At 43.1% G+C, this 23,175-nt stretch overlaps 1 protein-coding gene across 5 annotated transcripts in view; it reads right to left on the reverse strand.

The window, feature by feature from the left end:
* ASTN2 (astrotactin 2) overlaps positions 1-23,175 on the reverse strand; it is a gene marked incomplete at both ends in the record, with an annotated part of 818,546 nt that overhangs the window by 154,268 nt on the left and 641,103 nt on the right. For all 5 annotated transcript variants that reach the window (XM_084237291.1, XM_084237290.1, XM_084237288.1 and 2 more), the window contains one exon: positions 21,651-21,916. In XM_084237291.1, the coding sequence (XP_084093417.1) occupies positions 21,651-21,916 (266 nt within the window). The remainder of the gene's footprint in view (positions 1-21,650; positions 21,917-23,175) is intronic.

The following is a 23,175-nucleotide window of genomic DNA, read 5'->3' on the forward strand; positions in this document are numbered from 1 at the left end:
TGGGACACTCACGCTTGGAATACAACCTCCATGCTGTGAGGAAGCCTAGACCACATGGAGAGGCCACGTGCATATATGCCAGTCAAGAGAGCCAGATGAAGCCCGAGCCAGAGTCATCTGCCGGATGTGAACAAGCAGGCCTCAGAGATGACTCTGGCCGTAGCCACCAGCTCACTGCAAACATATGAGCTTGCCCAAGTAAGGACTGCCCAGTTTAGTCCAGTCAACCCCCAGAACCATCAGAGGAAGTAATAATACCACCATTATTTTTTAAGCAATTTAGGTATAGCAACTAATAACTGAAACAGCAGGTAATTAATCCTGAATGACGGCCTAGAAGAGGGAGCAGCTGAGCAAAGAGAAGTAGAAACCTCAAAATACACACATATCCCAGGGGTTGGTGGGCTCAGAAGTGACAGAAACAGGCCCTTCAATAAATTTGTGCTCATCGGCATTTCCTTATAACATGATGAGGGAAAGAATATTCCATTCCTGGGTGGAGCCACTGTCTGTGTAGAGTTTGTGCACTTTCCAAGTGTCTGTGTGGGTCTGATCTGGGGACTAGTTTCCACCTACATCCCAAAGACGTGCATATCTCCACTGTTCCATCGGAGTGGGTGTGGGAGTGACATGCCTTGTGATGGAAGGGCTGTCTGGTCCAGAGTTAGTTCCCGTCTGGACCCTGAACTCCTGGGGCAAGCCCCATCCACCCACTACCCTAAACTGCAATGGACAGAATATGCATGAATTAAAAAAAATGACTGTTTACTATTAGAAGTGCTTGGTGTCTCTATTAAGGAGGCTGATGTTTTTATGACCAGAAATATGTTATAAAAATTTAACTCTGTTTACATCCATTTACCTATAGGAAAGCTGGTTTTGTTGTATCTCATTTTGCTAAAAGTGTCAGATTCCAAAAACCTTTGAAGAATAAGAAGTGAGGATTTCCTGTACATGCATGCTCATGTCACAGATGCCTGACATTTCAGATCAAGATGAGTCCTAAAAGGTGTTACTGGCCCTCACAACTTTGCACAAAGGGGTCCACAGAAGAAAAGGGGCCTGTCTTGAGTTATGTTATGAAAAACCAAGCTTTTCATATCCACTAACTTTCACCACCTTTGAACCTGGGTGCGAGCCACTGATCTGCTTGCTGCTGCACGGGAAGCGGACTCATCACATTTACTGAAAGTGTGCTGAGCTCTTTAGCTACACAATCTCTTTCAGTCCTGTCAAAGCCTTCTGAGGCAGCTTGGCTGCTACCATGCCCATTTTACAGATGGGGTAACTATGGCTGGAAGGGTGCCTAATCAAAGTCACCTAGCTGAAAAGAGCAAAAACCAGAACTCAGAGCCAGGTAGTTTGAACCTGAAGCCCATTCTCTCAGTCCCTGACATCATAAGCAACAGTCTCACTAACCGAAGATTAGTAACAGTCCTTAATGTTTATTGAGTGCTTGCTATCTGCCAGGGACTGTTACAGATGCTTCCAGTATGTTACCCTTCACAACAAACTTCAGTACTTTGGATATGTGAACTCATTTAATTTTCCCAACAGGTTGTGAGGTAGGTATGCTTATGTTCATTTTACATACGTGCCCAAGGTCATAGAGCAAATAAGTGGTACAGCTGGGAGTTGAGCCCTTGAAGTCTGGCTCTACAGCCTGTGATCTCAAACATAAAACCTCCAAATAAACACTGGTGGAAACCACTCAATTTTCAAAAATTGTTGGTTATACTCCTGATCACCCCTGTTCACCACACCTCCCACCCCAACTTAGGGTATATTGAGATTCTTCACTGTACCAGTAGGGAGAGACCAAGGAAAATGCCATTTCTTAGGTCGAATATCATCAGCAATGTCACCTAGTTCAAAGTAACAGAAGCCACAGAAATGGATGAAATCCTCAGGGAGAGGACATAGACTATGCAAAGAGAAGGCCACCTAATACAGGAGAAACAGGGGCAACTCCAGCGTTTCTGACTCAGGTGCGACATGACGTCAGCAAGTTCTTACCCTCTTTACACTTAATGCCACTTGTCATTTCTTTCTCTTGCACATTCAGACCACAGCATTGCTGGTTCTACTCATTTTTCGATTTGCGTTATAGATTTTGCTTTTTCTCGATATGCCCCACAATATCCCCATCCTGTTTTAAGACTTTCCTGTCCTAGGTATATGTATTTCCTGGGCTCTTTAAAATGTCCTACCAGCAGGCAACACTGCAGTGACAGTAAAAGCTGCTGGGCAGGGTCTGGGGTAAGGAGGGGCCCAAAGTAACAGGTGAGGCACAGGTGGTATCAGGGCAGAAAAACAATTCTGCACACCATCTCAGTGGGGGGAGGTGGGGGGGTTGACAGTGCATACTGGTCAGAGCTCTTGGATGCACAGCAAGAGGGAACTGAGCACACTATAGGCTTCCGGTAATGGTGAAATATCCATGTAGGCCCCCTGCAACCGATGCCCCACGCCGGGTGGAATGTCAGCTGCCAAGGAGGCTCTCTGAGGGGTGGGGAGCAGAGGGTATATGAGAACTCTCTTTATGGTCAGTTTGGGGGTGGGGACCTAAAGGTGTTCTAAAAAATAAAGTCTATTAAAAAATAAAAATAAAAAGCAACTCCTGCCAGCTAATCACCGCTTGCAGAGGAGGTAACGAGACTGATGAGTGTGGCACTGTTGGTTTTTAGAAGCAAGGGAGAATGGGATAAAGGGAAAACACACCTGTTAAGCTTTCCTTATTCTAGGTCTGGTGCTAGAGCACCTGTCTGTTAGCTCCTTCCTGTCCCCAGCAACTGTACAGATGAGTAAGTATAGGGTTAGATCTGAGCAGAACCAGGCCCAGGGCAAGTGGGACACAGCAGCGCAGACAGTCTCTTTTGACCTCCAGCTCCAAATTCCAAGCTTTGGCCCCCTGACATGCCTGCCTTGCCCAGCTTTACAGTTTTAGCCCCTGAGTCAAATCCCCCCATTCACCAGGCCACACAGAAAAGAAACACTGACTGGCAAGGATCCACATCCTAGATGAGCTATGACACAACTCAGTCTTTAGCTCCATAAATCACAGCAATGACACTTCATTTCCCCTGTCTGGATGAACTTCTATTTTCAAGTCCTCCTCCCCTGAATGATGAGCACCAGACAGAAGGGCTTGTTAATCTGGGTGACAGGGGGAAGACACTTAGAGCCAGTCAAACCCCCCCTTTTGCCACACTTACCTCTACTGATGAAAAATATTAGAGAAATAAATATACAACCTATTGAGACGGTCCTGCACAAAGCTCTGCTGTCTGTTCCCAAGACACACAGAGACAAGATGGTCTTCTGTGCTTGTCAGGCAAGCAGTAGTTTTTCTTGTCAGTTCAACCCATATTTCAGCTCCCATCCATCTCATGAAGAGGGTGAAGTGTGAGTGTTAATACATTAAAAATAACAGTGAACATTTGGGAGCATTTTTCTGGGCCGGGCACAGTGCTTGGCGTGTGCTCTGTAGAGACCCAGTGACTGCATAGCAATCCCAGGACTGTGCACCCCACTTCCCATTGGATAGAGGATGAGACAGAGACTCCAGAGGCTCTGGGGTCCTTTCTTATGTCTTACAGTCAATATTGGGCAGAGCAAACTTCATCCTCAAGTTTCTCAAATTCCAAAGCCCAAATGCTGAGCCACTATGAGCTAATTTAATCGTCATAATAAGCCCTGTCCTACCATGCTGCACTCTCTTGACACCACCTTTGAAAAAATTCAAACTCTAATATGTTTGGGACTCGTGTGACTGTGACTTGATCAATATCACAAATCTAAGCTGGTGCAGAAGTAGGATTCAAATACAGGGCTGATTCCCAAGGCAGTATCTTCTTCTCCATCCAGGTCATTTTTCTCAAATATTAAAGAGAGGAAGGAGTTGAGGCACACCACATACCCTGGAGGGAACAGGATGATTGGTTTAATCTTGTTCTGCTCTGTCCCATGTTCTTGTTATCACTCAGAACAACACTCCCAAATGCATTCCCAGGGGCAGGGGCACAACGGCATATGAACTGACTTCAGTTCAGATAAAATGGGGAGTAGTAGGGGGAGAGAAGTGGTGTCTGTGGCCAAATAAAATTGGAAAAGACTGTATCAAAAAAACTAAATCAAGTGCTTTGCATAGAAGTTTCCAGTCATTAATATGCTAATGATCACTGGAAAGCCCTGAGAAGATAATCTATAAGTCATAGCATTACTTACACAAATCTGTCCATGGAACTTTTTTTTTCCCACATGGCATCTGGGAATTGGGCACTCTACAGCGCCTTCTCCTAGTTGAGTAAATCTAGTTTCCAGGCTGAATGCAAAGTCCTCGGCCAACCAAAACTCACCCAGAAAAAAGAGCTCATCCCAGTTCAGTCAGTAACTGTGGCCAAGTCGGTCTCCCTCTTTGCGACAGTTATCTTATTTATTAAAAGTGGGTGTTGGATGTTCTTGTTTCTGCAGTCCTGACCTCCTGGCAAGACCGTGAGTGCAAGAAGGATATGTAACTCATACTGATGCTCCCCCAGTGCCTGTTGACTTCTGCCAAGCACCTGGGTGCCTACTCTGGGATCTAAACATGCCCTGAGGACCCTGCTGGCCTGATCCCATCATGATAGGCTTTCCTGGATGCAGATACTGCCACTGCCCACTCTGTGGCTATGAATCATGTGAATGCCTTTGTGCCTAGGTCAAGCTCCCCCAAATCTCTGGGCTCTGCTTCTCCCTCTAGTATCAGCTCTTTTTTTTTTTTAAGATTTATTTATTTATTTGTTTGTTTGTTTATTTATTTATTTAAGCACTGGGTACAGTCAGAAGCATGGGAGGGTGAGAGAATTCACCAGAGCCAGAGTGGGGAGCAGAGCAGGCAGAAGGACCGAAGTACACTGCTGAGGGGAGCAGCGGGCGGCAGGAGAGGTCGGCGCACCATGCGGGACACTCCTCCAGTGGCCGGGGAGCAGCCGAGGATTGAACCAGCACTGCAGAGGCTGCGGACAGCTTTGCAACCCAGCGCTCAACTGCTGCGTCACCGGGGAGGCCCTAGTACCAGCTCTTGATGCGACCCTTTCCCCAGCCATGCTTTCTTAGCACTAGCATTCCGCATGCCCCCATGGACTAATGCATCAACTCTCAGCTCTGAGACCACCTGCTGTGGGCAACAGTCCCTGACCCCACAAAGTTGAGGTGGACTCCTCCCATTGTAACACATCTCCCCACACCTTCTCCAACATAGTTGGCTACGTCTTATGGTATCATCTATTTCACTGCTTCTCTGTCTATACAAATGGAGGCTGGCACTTTGGTTTGTTTGCTAAGAGTGGTTTCCTGAGTGCTCAGCTGTGCTCTTTGTCCTTGAGGGCATGAGAAATCACTGTGTCATTACAATAATTTCTCCCTTTTTTTGCTTAGAAAATTCAGTGGGCTTCTGCTTCTTACCACTAGAAGAGCTTTGACTAAGACAAGTATAAATATTCTGCTTCTTAGCCTGGCATGCAGGGCCTTACACAGTGATGCCAAACCATCTTTAGCCTCATATCCCACCACCATAGTCTGTTCCAGCCCTATGTAGAAGGTACACTGAAACACTTGCCATGGACAAGACAAGCAACAAACTTTTATGCACTTGGCTTTGGTCAGCCTAGAACAACTTTCTTTCATTTTTCCTTTGATCACATCACACTCATTCTTTAAGACCTATGGCAGTAGCATCTCCTCTGGAAATCCCTTTTCACATATGTCCCCAAATTCAAGGACTTCACTGTACCTTGAAAACAGCCCTGCTAATGCATTAACGTATTCTGTTGAACTGCGTATCTGTCTGTCCTATCCATTGAACTTTGAGTTGCTTGCCTTGTTTCATCAAAATCTCCTTGCATGAGGCCTGGCCCATAGTAGATTCTCCCTAAATGTTTCTTGCATGAAGAAGTGCTGCATGAATGAGTGATAAACTCTGAGGAATAGAGGTCTGGGAGCTCCTTGGATGTCTAATCTATGTTATCCAAGTAAACTTGCTCAGTCATTAAGGCAATAGATCGTGCTTACATTGTTCCAAACTATATCTAGACCATTTGTCCTGCCTGTCACTGAGCTGATAGCAATTGTGAAAGTGATGAATAGCAGACCAATTATGAGCAATAGGAAACATCACTTATAACTCCAGGGAGAAGACACAGCCATATCAGTAGCCTCATCATCTAATCATGAGTCATCTTCCCAAGGCATCTTGCCCTGTGACCTTGAACTGCCAAGGGCTTCTTGGTATTATACAAATCCAAGTTCTTCAGAGGACTGCTCCTCCTCTCAGTCTGTCTCCTACAAGGCGTTGCTCCTGGCCTGCTCAGTTCTGGAAGGGAAACCTGGATGGAACTCATTCTTTTCCTAAGGGAAGCCTTTAGCCAAGCATCGCAGCCCCACCCAAAAGACGAGACCTGTCTTCTAAGGCCTGCTGTCCTTTGACAGATAGTAACTCCTCTCCCCTGTGGTGAGAACATCTGGAGATGAGAGCGGGTGGGAAGGTTTCAAGCAGAGGATTGTCCAAGATTGTGGAGTTTATGTCACTAAATGTTAGCTTAAGTCCTGAGTATAGCACTGCAAAATTTCCCTTCTGTGGCCACTGGTGACCTCACTTTTCCAGTACACCCTTGTTCCCCTAGGGGGCATCTGAAGGAGGCAGTCTCTCCAGTTGGTAAGGCCTCCATGGTTGGGCCCATTTGTGGAGGAAGAGGGGAAAAGGTCAAAGGACAGGGGACATGCTTAGTCTAGACCCATCTATGCCTTTGAAAGGTAGTCTAGAAATTTGAACATGTTATAAAAAAGAGATTTCTACCAGCTTTATTGTATTTGATCACATTTCCATGATGGCAAGCTGGACTCTGAAAAGTCTAGATTCCTTAATCTAGCAAAGGATGCTATACAAGCTAAAGTTTAAAAGTATAATCGTTGGAACTTAGCCCTTGGCTAAATCTTAATGTTCATACTAAGCAAAACGATAGAAGTAACTCAACTTACTTTCTACATGTGTAAAATGGGGATCATTTACAACATAGCTAAAAGAATGCCATTTCAACATATGTATCCACACGCATGCATATTTGATAATATATATTGACAATACACTGAGCTTGGATATTCTGTAGGGGGAAACAAATTGATTAATGTGATAAAGTTGTTATTTACAGGCATAAAAGGATTCTAGGCATATCTAGCTCAGGATTCTTTTTATTCTTTCAAATATTCTTTCCAGTGGGGGAAAAACACGTCACTACAATCAACTGTTAGAGACATTAATGAGTATCTTTGCCTTTGAGAAAGATGCTTTTCCTAGTTTCTGTGAACTGATTGCCCTTTTGGGTTTTAGCAGTGTGTGCTTGAGGGTGAGGTAATTACTATTTATTGTACACTTACTCTATGCTGGGTATCTAATAGAGACAAGAGCAAGAAGACAGGAGGAGGAAAAGAAAAAGAAGGGAAGATGACAAAGATGAAAGAAAAGAAGTTGCAACTAATCTGATCAAGAATTTAATCATGCTAGGCATTGCTAAGTGCTTTATATACATGAACTTATTTAATCTATTTCTGTAAGTTGAACACTGTTACTTCACTGGGATTTCATGTAATTAAGTTATTTATCTATACTATGTGGCAAATTGACAATGGAAGCCGAGGTCTTTCTTGCTCTGTCCTGTCCTTTCTTTGCATCTATCATATAATAGGCAGAAATGCCCTAGGAAGTAGGTCTTAGAATATCCTCATTTTACAGATAAGAAATGGAGTCCAAGTACTTTAATTCACTAGTGCAATGTCATTTGGCAGGTAAGCATAATATGTGGAGTTCAAATCTAGATTTGGTTGACTCTATAACTTGGGCACTCTCAGTAACATTTCACTAAAAAACCTAAAACTTCAAAATCTCATTGATGTGTCTGTTAACTTTAAAAGGAACTAATACTCTCATGAACAAATAGATTGTTAAATAAACAAACATGTCAGTATACCTACCTGCAGGTATATAGACAGATAGATGCCTATCTAGCTATCCACCCATCCATCCATCTATATTTCCACTGCTCCATTCACAATGGCTATATGCATATTTGAGAAACTACACTATGAATGGAGCACCATGGAGAGAGCACCATGGATGGTGCTCTCACTAATGAGCATTCCCCCACCCCACACAACTACCATGCTTCTATTTCCTAATATCCCCTCTGATTTTTTTGAAGGGAAACAATAATTTCTGGAAAAGATTCAGGTTGGGCAAGCGAAAGTTCAAAGTGCCAAGTCCAGCTCTTTTAATAGCAGATTGATGCTTCTACAGAAAATTTGAGGAGAATGGTTTTGGACTGAGTTAACAGAAGGTATTTGTTGAGTTCTGAGATTGAAAAAAAAAAAAACAAAAAAACTTTGGGCCTCCCCGGTGGCACAGTGGTTAAGCACTGGGTTGCGAAGCTGCCTGTGTTCTCTGCACTGCTGGTTCGATCCCCGGCTACTGGCAAGGGTTACACATGGCGCCAGACCTCTCCTGCCGCCTGTTGCTCCCCTCAGCAGTGTACTTGGTCAGTCTGCCTGTTCTGCTCCCCGCTCTGGCTCTGGTGAATTCTCTCACCCTCCTGTGCTTCTGATTGTACCCAGTGCTTGTATAAATAAATAAATAAATCCAAAAAAAGTATTTCTTTAAAAAAAAAAAAGAAAGAAAAAAAAAACAAACTTTGACTAGATGATGGAACAGCTTCGAAGGGGCTGGGGGTGACTCAGAGGTAAGAATTGAACAAGAACTGTTACCATCAAGGGAAGGTAAAGAAAAAGACAGTTGGAGGAGGGATTCTATAGAATCTAAGAAAGGTTACTTGATGCTAGATCAGGCTTTTCCACATCCAAGAATAGAAGGAGTACTTAATGATAAGCAGTTTCTATGACTTACATGGTTTCTAGGACTTACATGACCCATACATGCTATAGAACCACAAGTGTTTAAATCCTGGTCCCAAAACAACTGTGTGCTATTGATAAGAGATTTCTCTTTCTGAACTTCTTCTTTTAGCCACTCACAAGTTATGTTTAGAATACCTACAATGTATATGACACCCAAGATAGAAGTTAGTAGGGCCCCGAACAAATCCCAAAGTTGAAAGCAACGGACTTGGATTCTACCCTTAATTCTCAAGACAAATGAAATAATTTCTGCATGGCGTAACTTCTTCATACATCATATATCATTAACAAGGACACAGATCTGCTATAGCTCTTTCAGAGGCCAAAAATCAGGATGGCTAGGATAAGACTGACTCAGAAGCATGTGATGAAAAACTATTGATGGAACTGAGGATGTTTTCCAGAAAAGTCTAAATGAGACCCAAAATGTCTTCAAATACTTGAAAGACTATCACTTAGAACCAGGAGAGAGGAATTTTATTGAACTGCTATGTGCCACACATTGCTATTATGCACCTTACATGGATTATTTTAATTAATTTGAAAAATAGGTCTAGAAGGTAGACACCTTTGCTCACATTTTACTGATGAGAAAACAGAAACTTAAAACCTTAAATAATCTGCCCAAAAGCACACAGAAATGTGTGGCAGAGCTGATATTTGAGTCCTCTTCTCCCTGACCACAAAACAAATGCTTTGTCTAGTAAGTTCATAGGTAAGACTATTTCAATATAGTATTGATGGACAGAAATAGAAATGACAACGACAAGAAATATATAGGAAAATATGTTGATTCAATATAAAGAAGGATGTTTTAGTGGTAAGAGAAGAGGTTACTCAGGGGTCACCGAGCAAGCTGTTAAGAAGAATAATCAAACACAGGCACTTGTAAAGTATAATAGAAAAGAATCAAGCAATAAACAAGGGTTGGGCTAGATGCTTGGATAATCCCTCCCATTTCTGAGCTTTCCTGCTCCTTTCTTTCTCATAGGTCTTGCTTTGATCATAAAATAAAATAATGAAAAGTGGAGGAGGAGGGGATGGAAAAGCAAGAGGAAGAATAGGAAGAGAGAAAAAGACAAATGACAGTTTGTCTATATTCACTACTTACTATATATCAGGCTCAACACATTAGATAGCCATTTCATTTAATACAATAACGTCAGAAATTAGGTATTGCTGTTAATAGCCCCATAGTACTTCTCAGGGAACAAAGGCTCAGAATATCTTGCCAAAATCCCATTGGAAAAAGGGAAGAATCAGAATTTGATGACAGGTTTTACTGGCATCAAAGATAAACTCTTAACTACTAGAGTAGAAAGTTCAAATTGTCTTATTAAATCATCTTGGTCTACAGGTCTATCAATGCTGGTTGTGGTGAACTGCCAAAGCCTGGTCAAGCTTCTAGACCTAACTACCATGTTAAAAGAAGCAGAGAAACAAGTTAAATGATCATGGGATGCAATGAACAAGATCTAGGTTATAGACAACAATCCAATTTTCTGAATAAAATATCATAACGGATTAGGAGGGAGAGATAGAGGAGGGAGAGGAGAGAGAGGAGAGAGAAGAGAGAGAGGAGAGAGGAGAGAGAGAGGAGAGAGAGGAGAGAGAAGAGAGAGAGGAGAGAGGAGAGAGAGGAGAGGAGAGAGAGAGCATGCACTACAGATTTAAGGAGATTTACCTATCAACCAATAACACTGTCTGAATCTCACTTAGCTCCCAATTTAAATATACTAGTACCAAAAATGTAAGACAATCTCACAAACATGCACAAAGGCTGGATATGTGATCATCTAGAGAAATTAGAGTTAATTTGGAGAATATGGTGCATTTTAATGGCATGGATTTGCTTTTTTTTTTTTTTTTGAGCCCTTATTTCTGAGATGAGAGAGCAAGTAACATGGACTTGACATGAATTGATCATTGTTCAAACTGAAACGTAATAGATACGAGAGGTTGATCAGGGTAGTATCTCGTATGTTACACTTCTCTAAACAAAATTGGTTTTAGGATCGGTAGCAGGAGATCTAGGTATTTAACAGTCCTCCCCAAAAAGGGAAAAGGAGATAATATTTAAAAAGGAAAAAACACATGGTTCCAGGAGAAGCCACATTCTTCAAAGATTTCTCCTTCCCTCAGGACTTGAATTTATGACCTGGAACCCTTATGCCCATAATTGCAAGGAATGATGTGACTCTGCTGGCCAGAGAAGGCGCTGCAAGACCCACTGGCTGTGGAATGGTACAAACTCATGTGGCCTTCAACTACCTCTGCCTGGTGAATTGTGAGGCACATCTGGAATGACTTTTTTCTTTTTAGATTAGACAGAAATAGAGAGTTGAATAGTTTGTGAATTCTCTCTGGGCCCTGAGCATCACTGGCTGACTGAAGTTGCCTAATGACCCAAGAAGAGCCCTCCTGTGAACAGAACTCAGCTCCAACAGGGATGGGGCTTGCGGCTCATTCAGTTCCTGGAAGCCCAGCATCACCCTGGCTGGGGCAGTCAATGTGTGACATCCTCAGATAAATGATGGTTGTGAGATGAATGAATGGTTGAGACAGCTGGAAAAAGGATTCTAGCTCTGGCTCTGACATTTGTTAGCCCTGCGGGGCTTAAGGGGTGTGGGGGTGGTAGCTATACTTCCTGAGCCTCAGTTTCCTTATCTGTAAAATGAAGATAAACATTGTGGCTTTCAAAGACCTATTGAAAGGGGCCAGCACATGTGAAAACACCTTGTAAGCATATTTTCACTCATTTTTCACCTACTCATTGATTTATTACCATTCAAAATACATTTACTGAATTTCTTCTATTTGTTATGTACTAGACTAGAAGCTGTTGGTACAATGCTGAGCAAAAGTTTGTCTAGTAAGGACTAAAATCTTTTACCCCTAACATATAGAAAAATGTTTGCGCATAACACAAGAAAGGATATTCTAGAAGCGAGGGAAGCAGGATGCTACAGACCAAGCTGTTACTGGAGGTGCTCAAACACAGACTCTGTAACCTGGGCAAGGTGTGGTTTAAAGGAATCAGGAAGTGAACTCGGTTAGCTTTCATTCATGAGTCTACCTTCTCTTTCCTTTCTTCCTCATTGTTTACTGCTGTCCTCATAAAAGAATAAACTATGGTGAAGGAAGAGACACAGACAACAATCAACAATTGCAAATTATAAAATCATAATGAGAAACTATATTACCCACTAGGGAAGAAAGAGGAAAAGACTTAAGAATTTAAGCAAACAAAACAGGGGAACTTTGTCAAATCCAGAAGACTCAGCAATCAGGTAGGTGAGGAACAGTTAACTGAGTGAGGGCTGAGAAGATACTTTGCAGAGCTAAATGGCATGTGCAAAGGCCCTGTGTCATAATGTTCCTAGGAACTGGAGGATCACTGTGATTAGTGCACAGGAAGCCAGGGGGGTTGGGGTAGCAGATAAGTTTTAAGATACTGGAAGGGCCAGTCCAAGAAACCCTTGGTGGGCCATCATGAGCACCTTGGTCTTGATCCTAAGAGCATTTGGAAGGAAGTTTAAGAGTTTTAATCAGGAAAGTGATGTGATGTGAGCAGGCTTTATTTTGAGACTATCACTCTCAAGGGAGTAAAAGGAGAAAGTGGACTGGAAGAGATAAGGGTTGTTGGCTACAAGGGAGAAAGTGGACTGATGAGGGTTGTTGGCACAGTCAAGGTAATATTTGGACCATACTGGGTATAAGTGAGCATAACTGAAAAATGCTTAGAAGAAAAAGAAAAATCTACAGGATTCAATAGGTTGTAGTTTCAGAGGGCTGGGGGCAGTCAGGAAGGAAAAAGAAGTATCAACAATATCTCATTGGTTTCAAGATTATAATGACTGAGAGAGAAAACGCTATCAACATAAAGACAAAGTCATTTATGACAAACTTGGTGCCTGCAAGGATTAAAAACAAGGAGAATCCACTATTATCCCATTGGATGAAGGGAGCCTACCCAGAAACGAATGGGGGTAAATCAGTGTAAATAGTAGGAGTCTGTTTTTCCCAAAAGTCATGGTCATTTAATAAAAAAAAAAAAAAAAAAAATGAAGACACTGAACTGGAGAAGGTAATAAAGGCATCAGAGTGTCTTCAGTACACACTAGACTTCCATTTATTACACTGTATTTGACATACTAAAGGAAGTGGTTACTAGAGCGAGCAGAATGAAATAAGAAAAGCTCAGGTGCCCACAGGGAAAAAGTCCTGGCTCCACCAGCTCCTATTTGTTGGACCTTGGGGCAAATGATGTCAACTTCTCAGTGCCTCAGTTTTCAGTGTCAAAAGAAAGATACTAACAGTACCCACCAAGAGGGGCTGAGGTGAGGATTCTGTGAGCTAAGTACATAAAGTGCTTGAGAAGCTTGTGGCACAACTGAGCAGCTCAGTAAATGGTTGTTATTAACATCACAAAGGAAAGACAAACTGCCATTCTCTCTTTTTTAAAATTACATTTGCTAACTGAATTCAATGACCTATAGTGGCAAAAACCCCCTACTCTAATGCAAAACTGTTTGCATTTACTAAATCTGTGTGTTTTATTGAATCTGGTAGTCTTCTGGTCCCATGAAATAGCTATGTTTTCCAGTTTTGCAAGTAGGCAAGCCAAGCATTAAGTTCCTCTTTTGTAATTGACCATGAGTGTGTTGAGTAATATGTGGATTATTTCCCTCTCTTTTCTTTGATCTTCCTTCTTGCCAAGGATTGCCTGACAGTCTGGTTCTTGTCCAGTTCACCTCCTTCTCAGAATGCACGAAGATGAAGAAGTCACCCACAAAGGCCGAAAAGATTTAGGCTATACTAGACCAAGTACTTGACTTTCTTAATCCCCAAGTGAGGAATTTCCTGAATGAATTTCAGAATGACAAAGACCTATGAACCATCATTTGAGACAGTGGTTCTCAAACTCAGTGTGCATCAGAATCATCTAGGGAACTTGCAAAAATGAGGATTCCCAGCCTCACCCCCCAGAGAAACGGAGTCAGCAGGTGGAAGGCAGGGATCTACACTTGTAACAAACACTTCTGCCAACCCCATCGCAAATGACTCTGATGGGCATTGAGAGACTCTGAGATGCAAGTCTCCACACTCCACGAGCACTCCTGACCTCTATTCTGCTTACTTCCCTCCACCCCTCCACCTTCTAATAAACTATATTATTTACTATTCTGATTGTTTATTTTATGTCTCCCACACATGCTGTGGTAGAAATTAAGTTTCCAGATGGTGGAAATATATGCCTGTTTTGCTCCCTGATGTATTCCAAATGTCCAGAACAGTCCCTGGCATAGGAGACCCTTAATAAATATTTGTTAAAATTTGAATCAAGTCCCTGCTCTTCCAGACATCTCATATATGGACTTCTACAATGGACATTCCAACTAACTGGTTCTTTCTCTAGTGCTCTACAGCATTTGGGTTAAAAACAGAAAATTTGCTGATGCCATAATATTTTTTTACCCTGAAAGAAATTCACAATAATCTATAATTCTGTATAAACTTTCTGAGAACAAAAGGCCTTTAAAAATCTGAGGCTGTGGACCCCCAATTAATAACCCTTGCCACAAAGGGTTTTATTAGTCTAAAATTCATATCTAGTTATGTCTTCCCCTGGCCCCCTGTAGTTTAAACGGTACCCAAATCCCTCAACATAACATTCAAAGCTGCCCACAACTCATTAAATCTTCTGGATATCATTTTGCTAATTTTAGCTCTTTTAAATATTTCCGACTTGTTGCAAAAGTGAATGATTAAACATGGAGGCTTTGTTTGCAGGCATCCTGGGCTTGGATTCTGACCCCCCACAAGTCACTAGCTGTGTGACCTTAGGTCAATTGTTTAACTCTTGAAATCCTGAGATTTTTGCTTTTTAATTTATGAAATGGGTATTATACTGCTTATTTGAAAAATGCCATAGGGGAAAAGAGTGAGAATATATATTAACCCACTGAGCATCTAAAAATGCCAGGCATCTCCAGGCATACAATCAGCACTCAATAACTGTTGGGTCACAGTCTTCTATACTGTATGTTCAGTACATAGTATTTGGCATTTAAATTTCTTTCCCCCTTTTTCCCCCTGGTGTCCCTCAGTCTAGACAAGGTTTGTCGAACTTTTTTTGAAAAGGACTAGAAAATCAACCTTTTGGGTTTTGCATACCATGCCATTTTCTGTGGCGACCACTCAACTCTGCCACTGTGCTGGGAAAGCAGTCACTGATGATCACTAATCAGATGAGTGAGGGCTGCTGCATAAATTTTATTTGTATAAGCAGGGGGCAGGCTGGATTTTCCCTTGGACCAGAGTTTTCCCACTACGGCCTAGACTAGCTTTGGAACTTTACGGACCTAGGTGCAAGCTTCTCTGAGCCTCAGTCGCATCACCTCATCTATGAAATAAGGATGATGACAGTACTTCCCCTGCTAAGTTGTCAGGTGATCAGGCGAGATAAGGCATGTAAAGCCTTTGGCACAGTTTTTGGCATAACATGAGCTAGTCTTATCTTTGCCACCAATAGACTTGTCTTAAGTTGCTCTACTATCTGTCCTTATCCACCTTCCTTGCCCCAAGAATCTTTTCCAGATTCCCCCCTCAGTGCTTCTTTCTCCTCCTTGGCTAACACTGTTGGAATGTCTATTATATTCTTGAAAATAAATCATGTATTGATGTAGCATATGTAAGAAATTATAGACTTATATGGCTCTTCTGACTCATCCACTAGACTGTGAGCTCCTTGAAGGCACAATGTGTCTTATTCCCCTTCATACCATTTTCCTGACACATGCTAAGCAACCCAATTCAGTGTGGTCATGATGATAGTGGTAGTAATAATGATGGAGGCTGATCCTGGCTATTCATTTCTTTTCCAAGAGCAGTCACTTGGAATTTTCTCTCAGTAGGAGCCGGTAAGTGGGAAGTAGAGCAAACAATCCTTCTGGCAGAGAAAGAGGATCTTCTGCAAAGTCAGACACCCAAAACAAGACCAAAATTATGGCTCTTTGTAGGGCAGTGTGAAAAGGGGGAAAAGTTCACTTTACTGGAAACCAGGAAGCTTGAGCATGAGAAAAAGAGCCATATAGAGTATTTCACGGTCTTAAAAACACTAGCAATCCATTTCTTAATTTTCTACATGGCAGTCTTACAGGGAAATGGCCAAAACCCATTTCAGAGATGAGGAAATTGAGTCTCCAAGAGATAAGAGACATTTCTGAAGTCAGAAATCATGCCTGATGCCTTCAAATTTAGCCTTGGCTATGTGACCCAGGGACAAAGAATGGCCAAGAGAATTCCTTATCCCTGCATCTCAGTATTACTGCCTGTAAAGAGGTTGATCTGTAAAATAAAGAGGATAGGTTTTTTAATATTCACCTCTATTCATGAACACTGTGTAACTGGGATGAAGCCAAGATATGTCTTTCTTTCTCTTTCCAATATTAATTTAAAGAGTGAAAAACTGGTAGTGATTTTGGACAGAAAGTAAACTGCAGGTCACAAGATGCCTCTTTCAACCTCAAACTATCTCCCTTTTTTTCTGGCTGAAAGTTAGACCCGTTGCAGCACAAAAGGGGACTGTGAATGAAGTTAGCCTATATTTCTCATTGTGAGATAAAAGACAGATAAAAGACAAAACACTAGAAGAATCATGTTCAATGCCATATAACAGTCCAGGAAAGAACCTAGTTCAGATTCCAGTGGTCCTAATTCTCTAGTTCTTCCCAAGAAAACCCCCAACCAGATAGGGGATAAGAAGCGATTTTACAAATGAGTAAAAGGAAGGTCACTCAGAGAGTCAATGACAGATGTGAGATTCAAAGCCTGGCTCTTTACCATCACATTTCTCTGTCTCCCCAACTTGGAGCCACCTCCTTTTAATCGGAAAGCTAAATTAACAGCAACACAAAGTCTTGTACCTCTAAGCAGTAAATGTAGTTAGCCAAGCTCTGTGGCTTTGGGCTGTGTAAGGGTCTCTGAAGAGGTGGAAAGAGAAGATTTATGTATTAAACAAATTCTCCATGATAAAGACCTTTTTCCTGTTTTGCTTATTCAAAACCACAGTGAAGTTCCCTTCCCAGCTGAGACAGAAGTCATCATCCTTCCCCATGCAGCCAAGGAAACCCAGCCACTAAAGGGTCTAGTTTCTACAGCTTCCAAGGACAGCCAGAGCACTCTCTGATCCTGGTCCAGAGTCAAAAGCCAGCACTTCCCCTACACCAGGCAAGTCAGACCCTCTTGCTGAGACTTTCTGCCCCACAATGGGACCCAGAAGAGGACTCAGCAATTCAAATAACTCACTGAGTCAGCAATGCTCACGAGTGAGATTCATTTTGCTTTTCAAAGACTATGGGAAAAGGAAATTCTTTTAGTTGTGCAACTGTATGTATGAGTATGAGTTCCAATAATGAGGAAATGCTCCTAAAATAGCCTCCATTTGTCATTTGCCCTTGTGCATTCATGGGTGACCTATCTTATGCAAAATACAGATCTCCTATATAACATGTCTGCAGCACTTCAGATACCTGCACAGCTATGGCTTGCTACCTAGAAGAGGTACCAACAAAAGCAAAGAAGGAGCCAGTGTATATTTATTTTAATCTTCTGAAGTTGGATTATTTTGGGAAGGGGTCAATGTAGACACATATGTTATAGTTATCTTAGAAAACACTTGCACTTCGCATGCTATGGAGCAGATGTGATGCAGCCATGATCTTGTTTGATGCCACATGAGGTAGGGATCATGAACTTATACTTTACAGATGTGGAAACTGAGGTTTGGAGAAGTGACTCAGCAGCCTGCAGCAGTGACTGGGGGGTGGAGGAAGAAACCCAGCCCCAGCTGGGTGGCTCACACAGCCTGCACTGAGTCCACTTTGGCAGTCTCCTGAGGGACACTCAGAAAGAGACTCATTCCACCTCTTCTCTGTTTTTTCAGGGAGGAAAAAAAGTTCCAGAAAGAAAAAAAGAACTTGCCTCTGCCTTGCTGTGACTCAATGTCAGAGTCCAGGTCTCTGTGTTATATCTATGTGTCCTCTGCATGAGCAGCAGAAAAGGGCAGAGAGGGAAAGGCCATGAGAGATGGAGAAGCAGAGGCATAAAAACAGGTGATGGACACATGAGAAAGGCTGCTTTTCTATCATACCAGCCTTGCTCAGTGGCCCTGTTCTGCTCCAGGGTCATTTCCAGACCTTCAGTGGGGCTGTCCAGCCATTCCTGCCACAGTTGGGCTCCCTTGGGCATACTGGTGCACCATGGCCAGAGACTAGCATGAAACTAACCAGGCCTGTCGCTGGGACTTGGGATGGGGAGACGGAAGCCAGCCCTGTCAACCAGCTCTGAGCAGTTCTTTGCAAAAATGATGAGGAGGAGAAGAGCTTGGACTGAGAAGCCAGCACCATGCCTGTCTGTCTTCCCTAACTCCTCCATAGCTCCCCACGGCAGCCAAACTCCACACAGCTGCCACTTTCACATCTCTGCCTGGCCTGAGCCTGCCTCGCCACTACCCTGCAGCTCACCCTCAGACCTGCTTCCTCTCACCTGGTTCTTACTCAGCTCCTCAGGGGGGAAGGAGCCTGTTTGCTCATTCTTCAGGCCTTTGCAGGAGCGGGGGCCACTGACTTGGAATGCTCTCAGGATCCTCCTCCCTGCCCCTAAGCCCAGCTCCCCACATTCACTTTATGTACCTGACTCCCAGGGATTTCATCCCCAGGTCACCTCCTGAGGACACCTCCCCTGGCCTCGCAAGAACCCCGTCAGGACTTTCAAGCACCGGCCTGGCCTTCTCGATACTTTGTACAGTCTTGGCTTATTTGTGTGCTTGATTCATGAATATCTGTTTTCTCTACACATCTGTCAACTCCATGAAGAAAAAGACCCTGTGCATTTGTCACACTCATCACTTCTTGAGATATGGTATTTTGCATATCGGAGGTGCCCCAAACACCTAATAATGAATGAATCCATGCTGTCTTCAGATCTGCTGAAAGGAAGACAGAGACATCTAGTGACTGTTTTCAGGCTTCTCTGATGAACTCCATGAATCAGCCTCACAATGACCTCCTAGATTCCCAAAGAATCCACTGTTATGATAATGCTCGGGGAAGCTGGCATAGAATCCAGACATGGGGGATATGACTCCTGCTCTTTCTACCACCCAAGAGGCCAGAACATAGCACAAACGTGCTTTCTCATAGCTCCTATGGTGCCACGTTGCAGATGCAGAGACAGTGACCCAGAAAGGCAGTCCTTGGCACAAGTTCACAGAGCAATCGTGGGGGATATCCAGCACCCCTATTCATGAGTCCTGGAAAGCTCCCTTCACCACACAACACAGGACAGATTCCCTCTGGGACTCACTGGAAGCCTCAGCAGCCTCTTCACAGGACTCCCTGCTTCCACCCTTACACTTCCACAGTCAAATCTCACTCTAAGGCCCGAGGTGTGGAGACATACACACATTTGGCTTTCATGTTATGAGTGTGGGGGGCCTTTGATTCACAGAATTAGAATATTCACAATGCTTGGGTCATGAGCAAAGTTCACTGCTGCACTTTGCACGGTTAGGCCTTATGTGGTCATCCATTTAGTGACAGCAAGTTTTAATACTTTAATAAACTCCAAAAAGTCCACCACCCAAAATGTGAGCTAGGAATTTGACCATCAACTTGTGACCAAGGTTTCCTCATGTCAGCCTCTGCTGACTCAAGACCACCAGCATCCTGAAGCCTTTGTGTGTCACTTCCTGCATTCCCTTTTTAAATCATTTATGGCAACTACATTTATTGCTAAAAGCTAGTGGATTTGGTGTGTGGGAGGGCACATTTGTTTTACTTAAAACAAGGAAGAGGGTATCATGCTATTTAAAATTAACTCTGAACTTAATTTCTTCATTTGCTATTGTGCTCATTCATCTCATATTTAATTGGCACTCTGCCTCATTCATTTCATCTGTTGCAGAGTATTCCATTGTATCTCATCTGTTCTCCCACTCATGGTCAAGGGGGTTGTTTACAGAAGACTCTTTCTGCCACATGACTCTAACCCTATCATTCTCTTATTAATTATGTATGTTCAGCATCCCATCTAAGGGGTGGCATCTGAACTCCATGACTTGGCTAGCCATACCCTAAGCGATCAGGTTCCTTCTTACTCCCTGGCCTCGTCTCTGCTCTCCTGCTACTCCTGGTCTTAGTGACAAGCAGTGTCTCTCTCTCTTTTTTTTTTTTTTTTTTTTTTAATACATGCACTGGGTACAGTCAGAAGCGCGGGAGGGTGAGAGAATTCACCAGAGCCAGAGCAGGGAGCAGAGCAGAGCTGCTCTGCTGAGGGGAGCAGCGGGCGGCAGGAGAGGTCTGCGCGCCATGTGGGACCCTCCTCCGGGTGGCCAGGGAGCAGCCAGGGATGGAACCGGCACCGCAGAGGCCGCTGCGCCACCAGGGGAGGCCCACGAGCAGTGTCTTTTGATCTTTGTACAGACCATGCTCTTTTGTCTCAGGCCCCCTTCTACTGGAACTCTCCCCCACTTGCTTACATCCCCTCTCTGTCCTCTGTGAAGCCCTATCTGACCACTTAGTCTCCTCCAGCACTTACTCAGCACATCTCGATAAGATGCTGCGGGATGAGTGCATAATGCATGACTCCTAGTGAACTTGGTCAGTGATCTACCAGATTGCACACTTTGGAGATCAAGGTCTGTCTGGCAGTTGCTGCAGAGGGAAGAGTGGGAACCAAGTAACGGTGCTTTTCCACCTTCCTCGTCCCTCACCGAGGAAGCAACATCATTATCCCTGGTTTTATGGAGGGAGCTCCTGAAAGACAGAATCTATAAGAAGTATTCCATGAGCACAAGCTTGCAATCCTGTGAACCGGGTTGTTTCAAATCATTTCTTTGGTCCTCTTTAACCCTTACATGCTGTCATGAAAAATAAGACACAGAAAGAGGAAGAGGAGGAGATATAATTTCACATCAAGCAGGTAGACTCTGGAGAAGACCAACTTTGAATAAATCACTAAACACCTATCAGGTTTCCTCACTTGTAAAGGGGGCATGGCATTAGCATGAACCACCATTTTTATAAATAAAAAATGATCAAATGGCAGCAATTTAATATGAATCTACCCAATATTTATATGTAAACCACACATCTGGAGAGCAGGTTCTATGAGATAATCCAAGTATACTATTCAGGCAGAGGCTGCTAAGTTTCCAACAAACCAATGCCTTGTGTTCCTAGGTAAGACACAGAGATTACATTTCCCCACTTTCACTGCAGGTATTGCAGACAGCTGTGCCTGATGGCTGGGTCCTAGTCAACAGAATGGGAGCTGAAATGGTATCTGCCACTTCTAGGCTTGGCCCATTGAAACTTCTCACGTGTGATCTTTGCACAGTAATTGTGGAAACATCAAGTGGATGGAGCACCAGATGGAACAGTCTGGGTCTCTGAACCATTCACAGAGTAAGCCACCCACCAATCAAAAATATTTGGGACTCTGCACAAAAAAGTAAAATGTTGTATAAAGCCATTGAGATTTGAGGATTAGCAGCAATATATGTACTTAAAGCATGGTACGGAATCAATATATCCACTTATCACCATGATGAGGCAATTTCCACAGACATATGGTCCACAAAGGCAGGAGGCAGAGGACCTGGGTCCTAGAGTGGACTTAGTGGCTGTGTCAAGGGATCTCACCTCTTTGGTGCCATTGTCTTGGATGAGGGTATAAAGGGGGACCACACGGTTGATTTCCAGCAGCACTGGGGTGGGACTCAGCTGTTCCTTGCCCGGCCGGCGGCAGAGGTGGCAGGTGGAGGGACAGCGGCCCTTCTCCTCACAACGGATCTCCACTCCTGAGATGAGCTGGTCATCTGACAGCATCTGGGCTGTCAGCAGACCTGAGAGGTAGGTGATGAAGGGCATGGACTTGAGTTCTTTCTTGCTGCCCAACTCAGTGGTCTCTGGAAAGGAAGAGATAAATTCAGAATTGTTCCAAAGGTGAGACTCTTGAACCCATAAATAATCTGCTGTGCTAAGGAACTGGTGTCCATTGGAAAGGAAGAAAAAATGATAGAATGGCTTGTTCACGATGACTTGAAAAGAGTACTAGCCTCGAGGTTCAGAAACCAGTATGATATTTTCTTTTACTATTTGCAATAAATAGTCTCTTGCTTTCTCCGGGTTTCACTTTCAGCGAACTTTTAACGTTAGTAAGTGGTACTACAGGATTCTCTGAAGATCTTGTAAGAAGTAAATATTTAAGGATATTTCTTATCAACAAGAAATTCCTTTCTATCAATTGTCAATGTAGACAAATTCTACCTTCCTTTTAAAATGTTGCTCCAGTTCTATATTTCTATGAAGTGTCACATAATGGAGAAACATGAGTTTTGTTGTCAAGTCAATTTCAGTTTAAATCTCGATCCTACTTGATAATAACTCTACAACCTGGGAAAGTCTTAATGTCCAAGGATCTAGAGTGATTAATTCTATAAAGCAGGGATAATCCCACCAACTGAAAGAGTTATGAGTTGTAAATAAAACAGAAGGTGGACCTGTGTGAAAGAGATATTATTTCCCCTTTTCTCTCTGTGCTCATATGTTCTCTTGTTCAATCTTCTGGTTCCTCCTTTGTGTGCACACCAAGATTTGTGCTCCTTCCTGAGCTGGCACTCTTGAACCATACAACTATTGTTTCTTACTTCTGTGCATGTGCTCACACTATCATGTTTCCTCCACTACTTCTCTAAACTTTTACCATCTGCCAATGCTCCATCCTACTGTAATTCTCTCCAAGAATTCTTTCTTTTGTTCTAGCCTTTCTTCTCTGAATAAATATTACTGCGTACAAGACCCTCTTTTATTACGCTCATTGTCCTATCCCATTTTCTGCTGACCTCAACCATATTGTCAGCTCTTGGAGACCAGGGGCCACATCTCCCCACTCCTGTGCCCCCCTCAGTGCCTAGCATGTGCTAGGGATGTTCTAGACACTTACTCAAAGAGGGAGAGCATGGAACTGAATGGCTAGAGAGGCATTCATGACCTAGTCTAGAGGCTTCAAAATTCTTCCTAGGAATTTAGAGATCTCAGCAGCTACTTTAAGGACAGGAGGGAAACTGAACAACTGGAACTCTAAATCCACATCTCAGCTTCAAAATAGACCATTTTTAGACTATTTTTAACAGACGAACATTCTACTTAAGATTTCTTAAGAAGA

Source organism: Talpa europaea, assembly GCF_964194135.1.
Source record: "Talpa europaea genome assembly, chromosome: 7".
Lineage (NCBI taxonomy): Eukaryota > Metazoa > Chordata > Mammalia > Eulipotyphla > Talpidae > Talpa > Talpa europaea.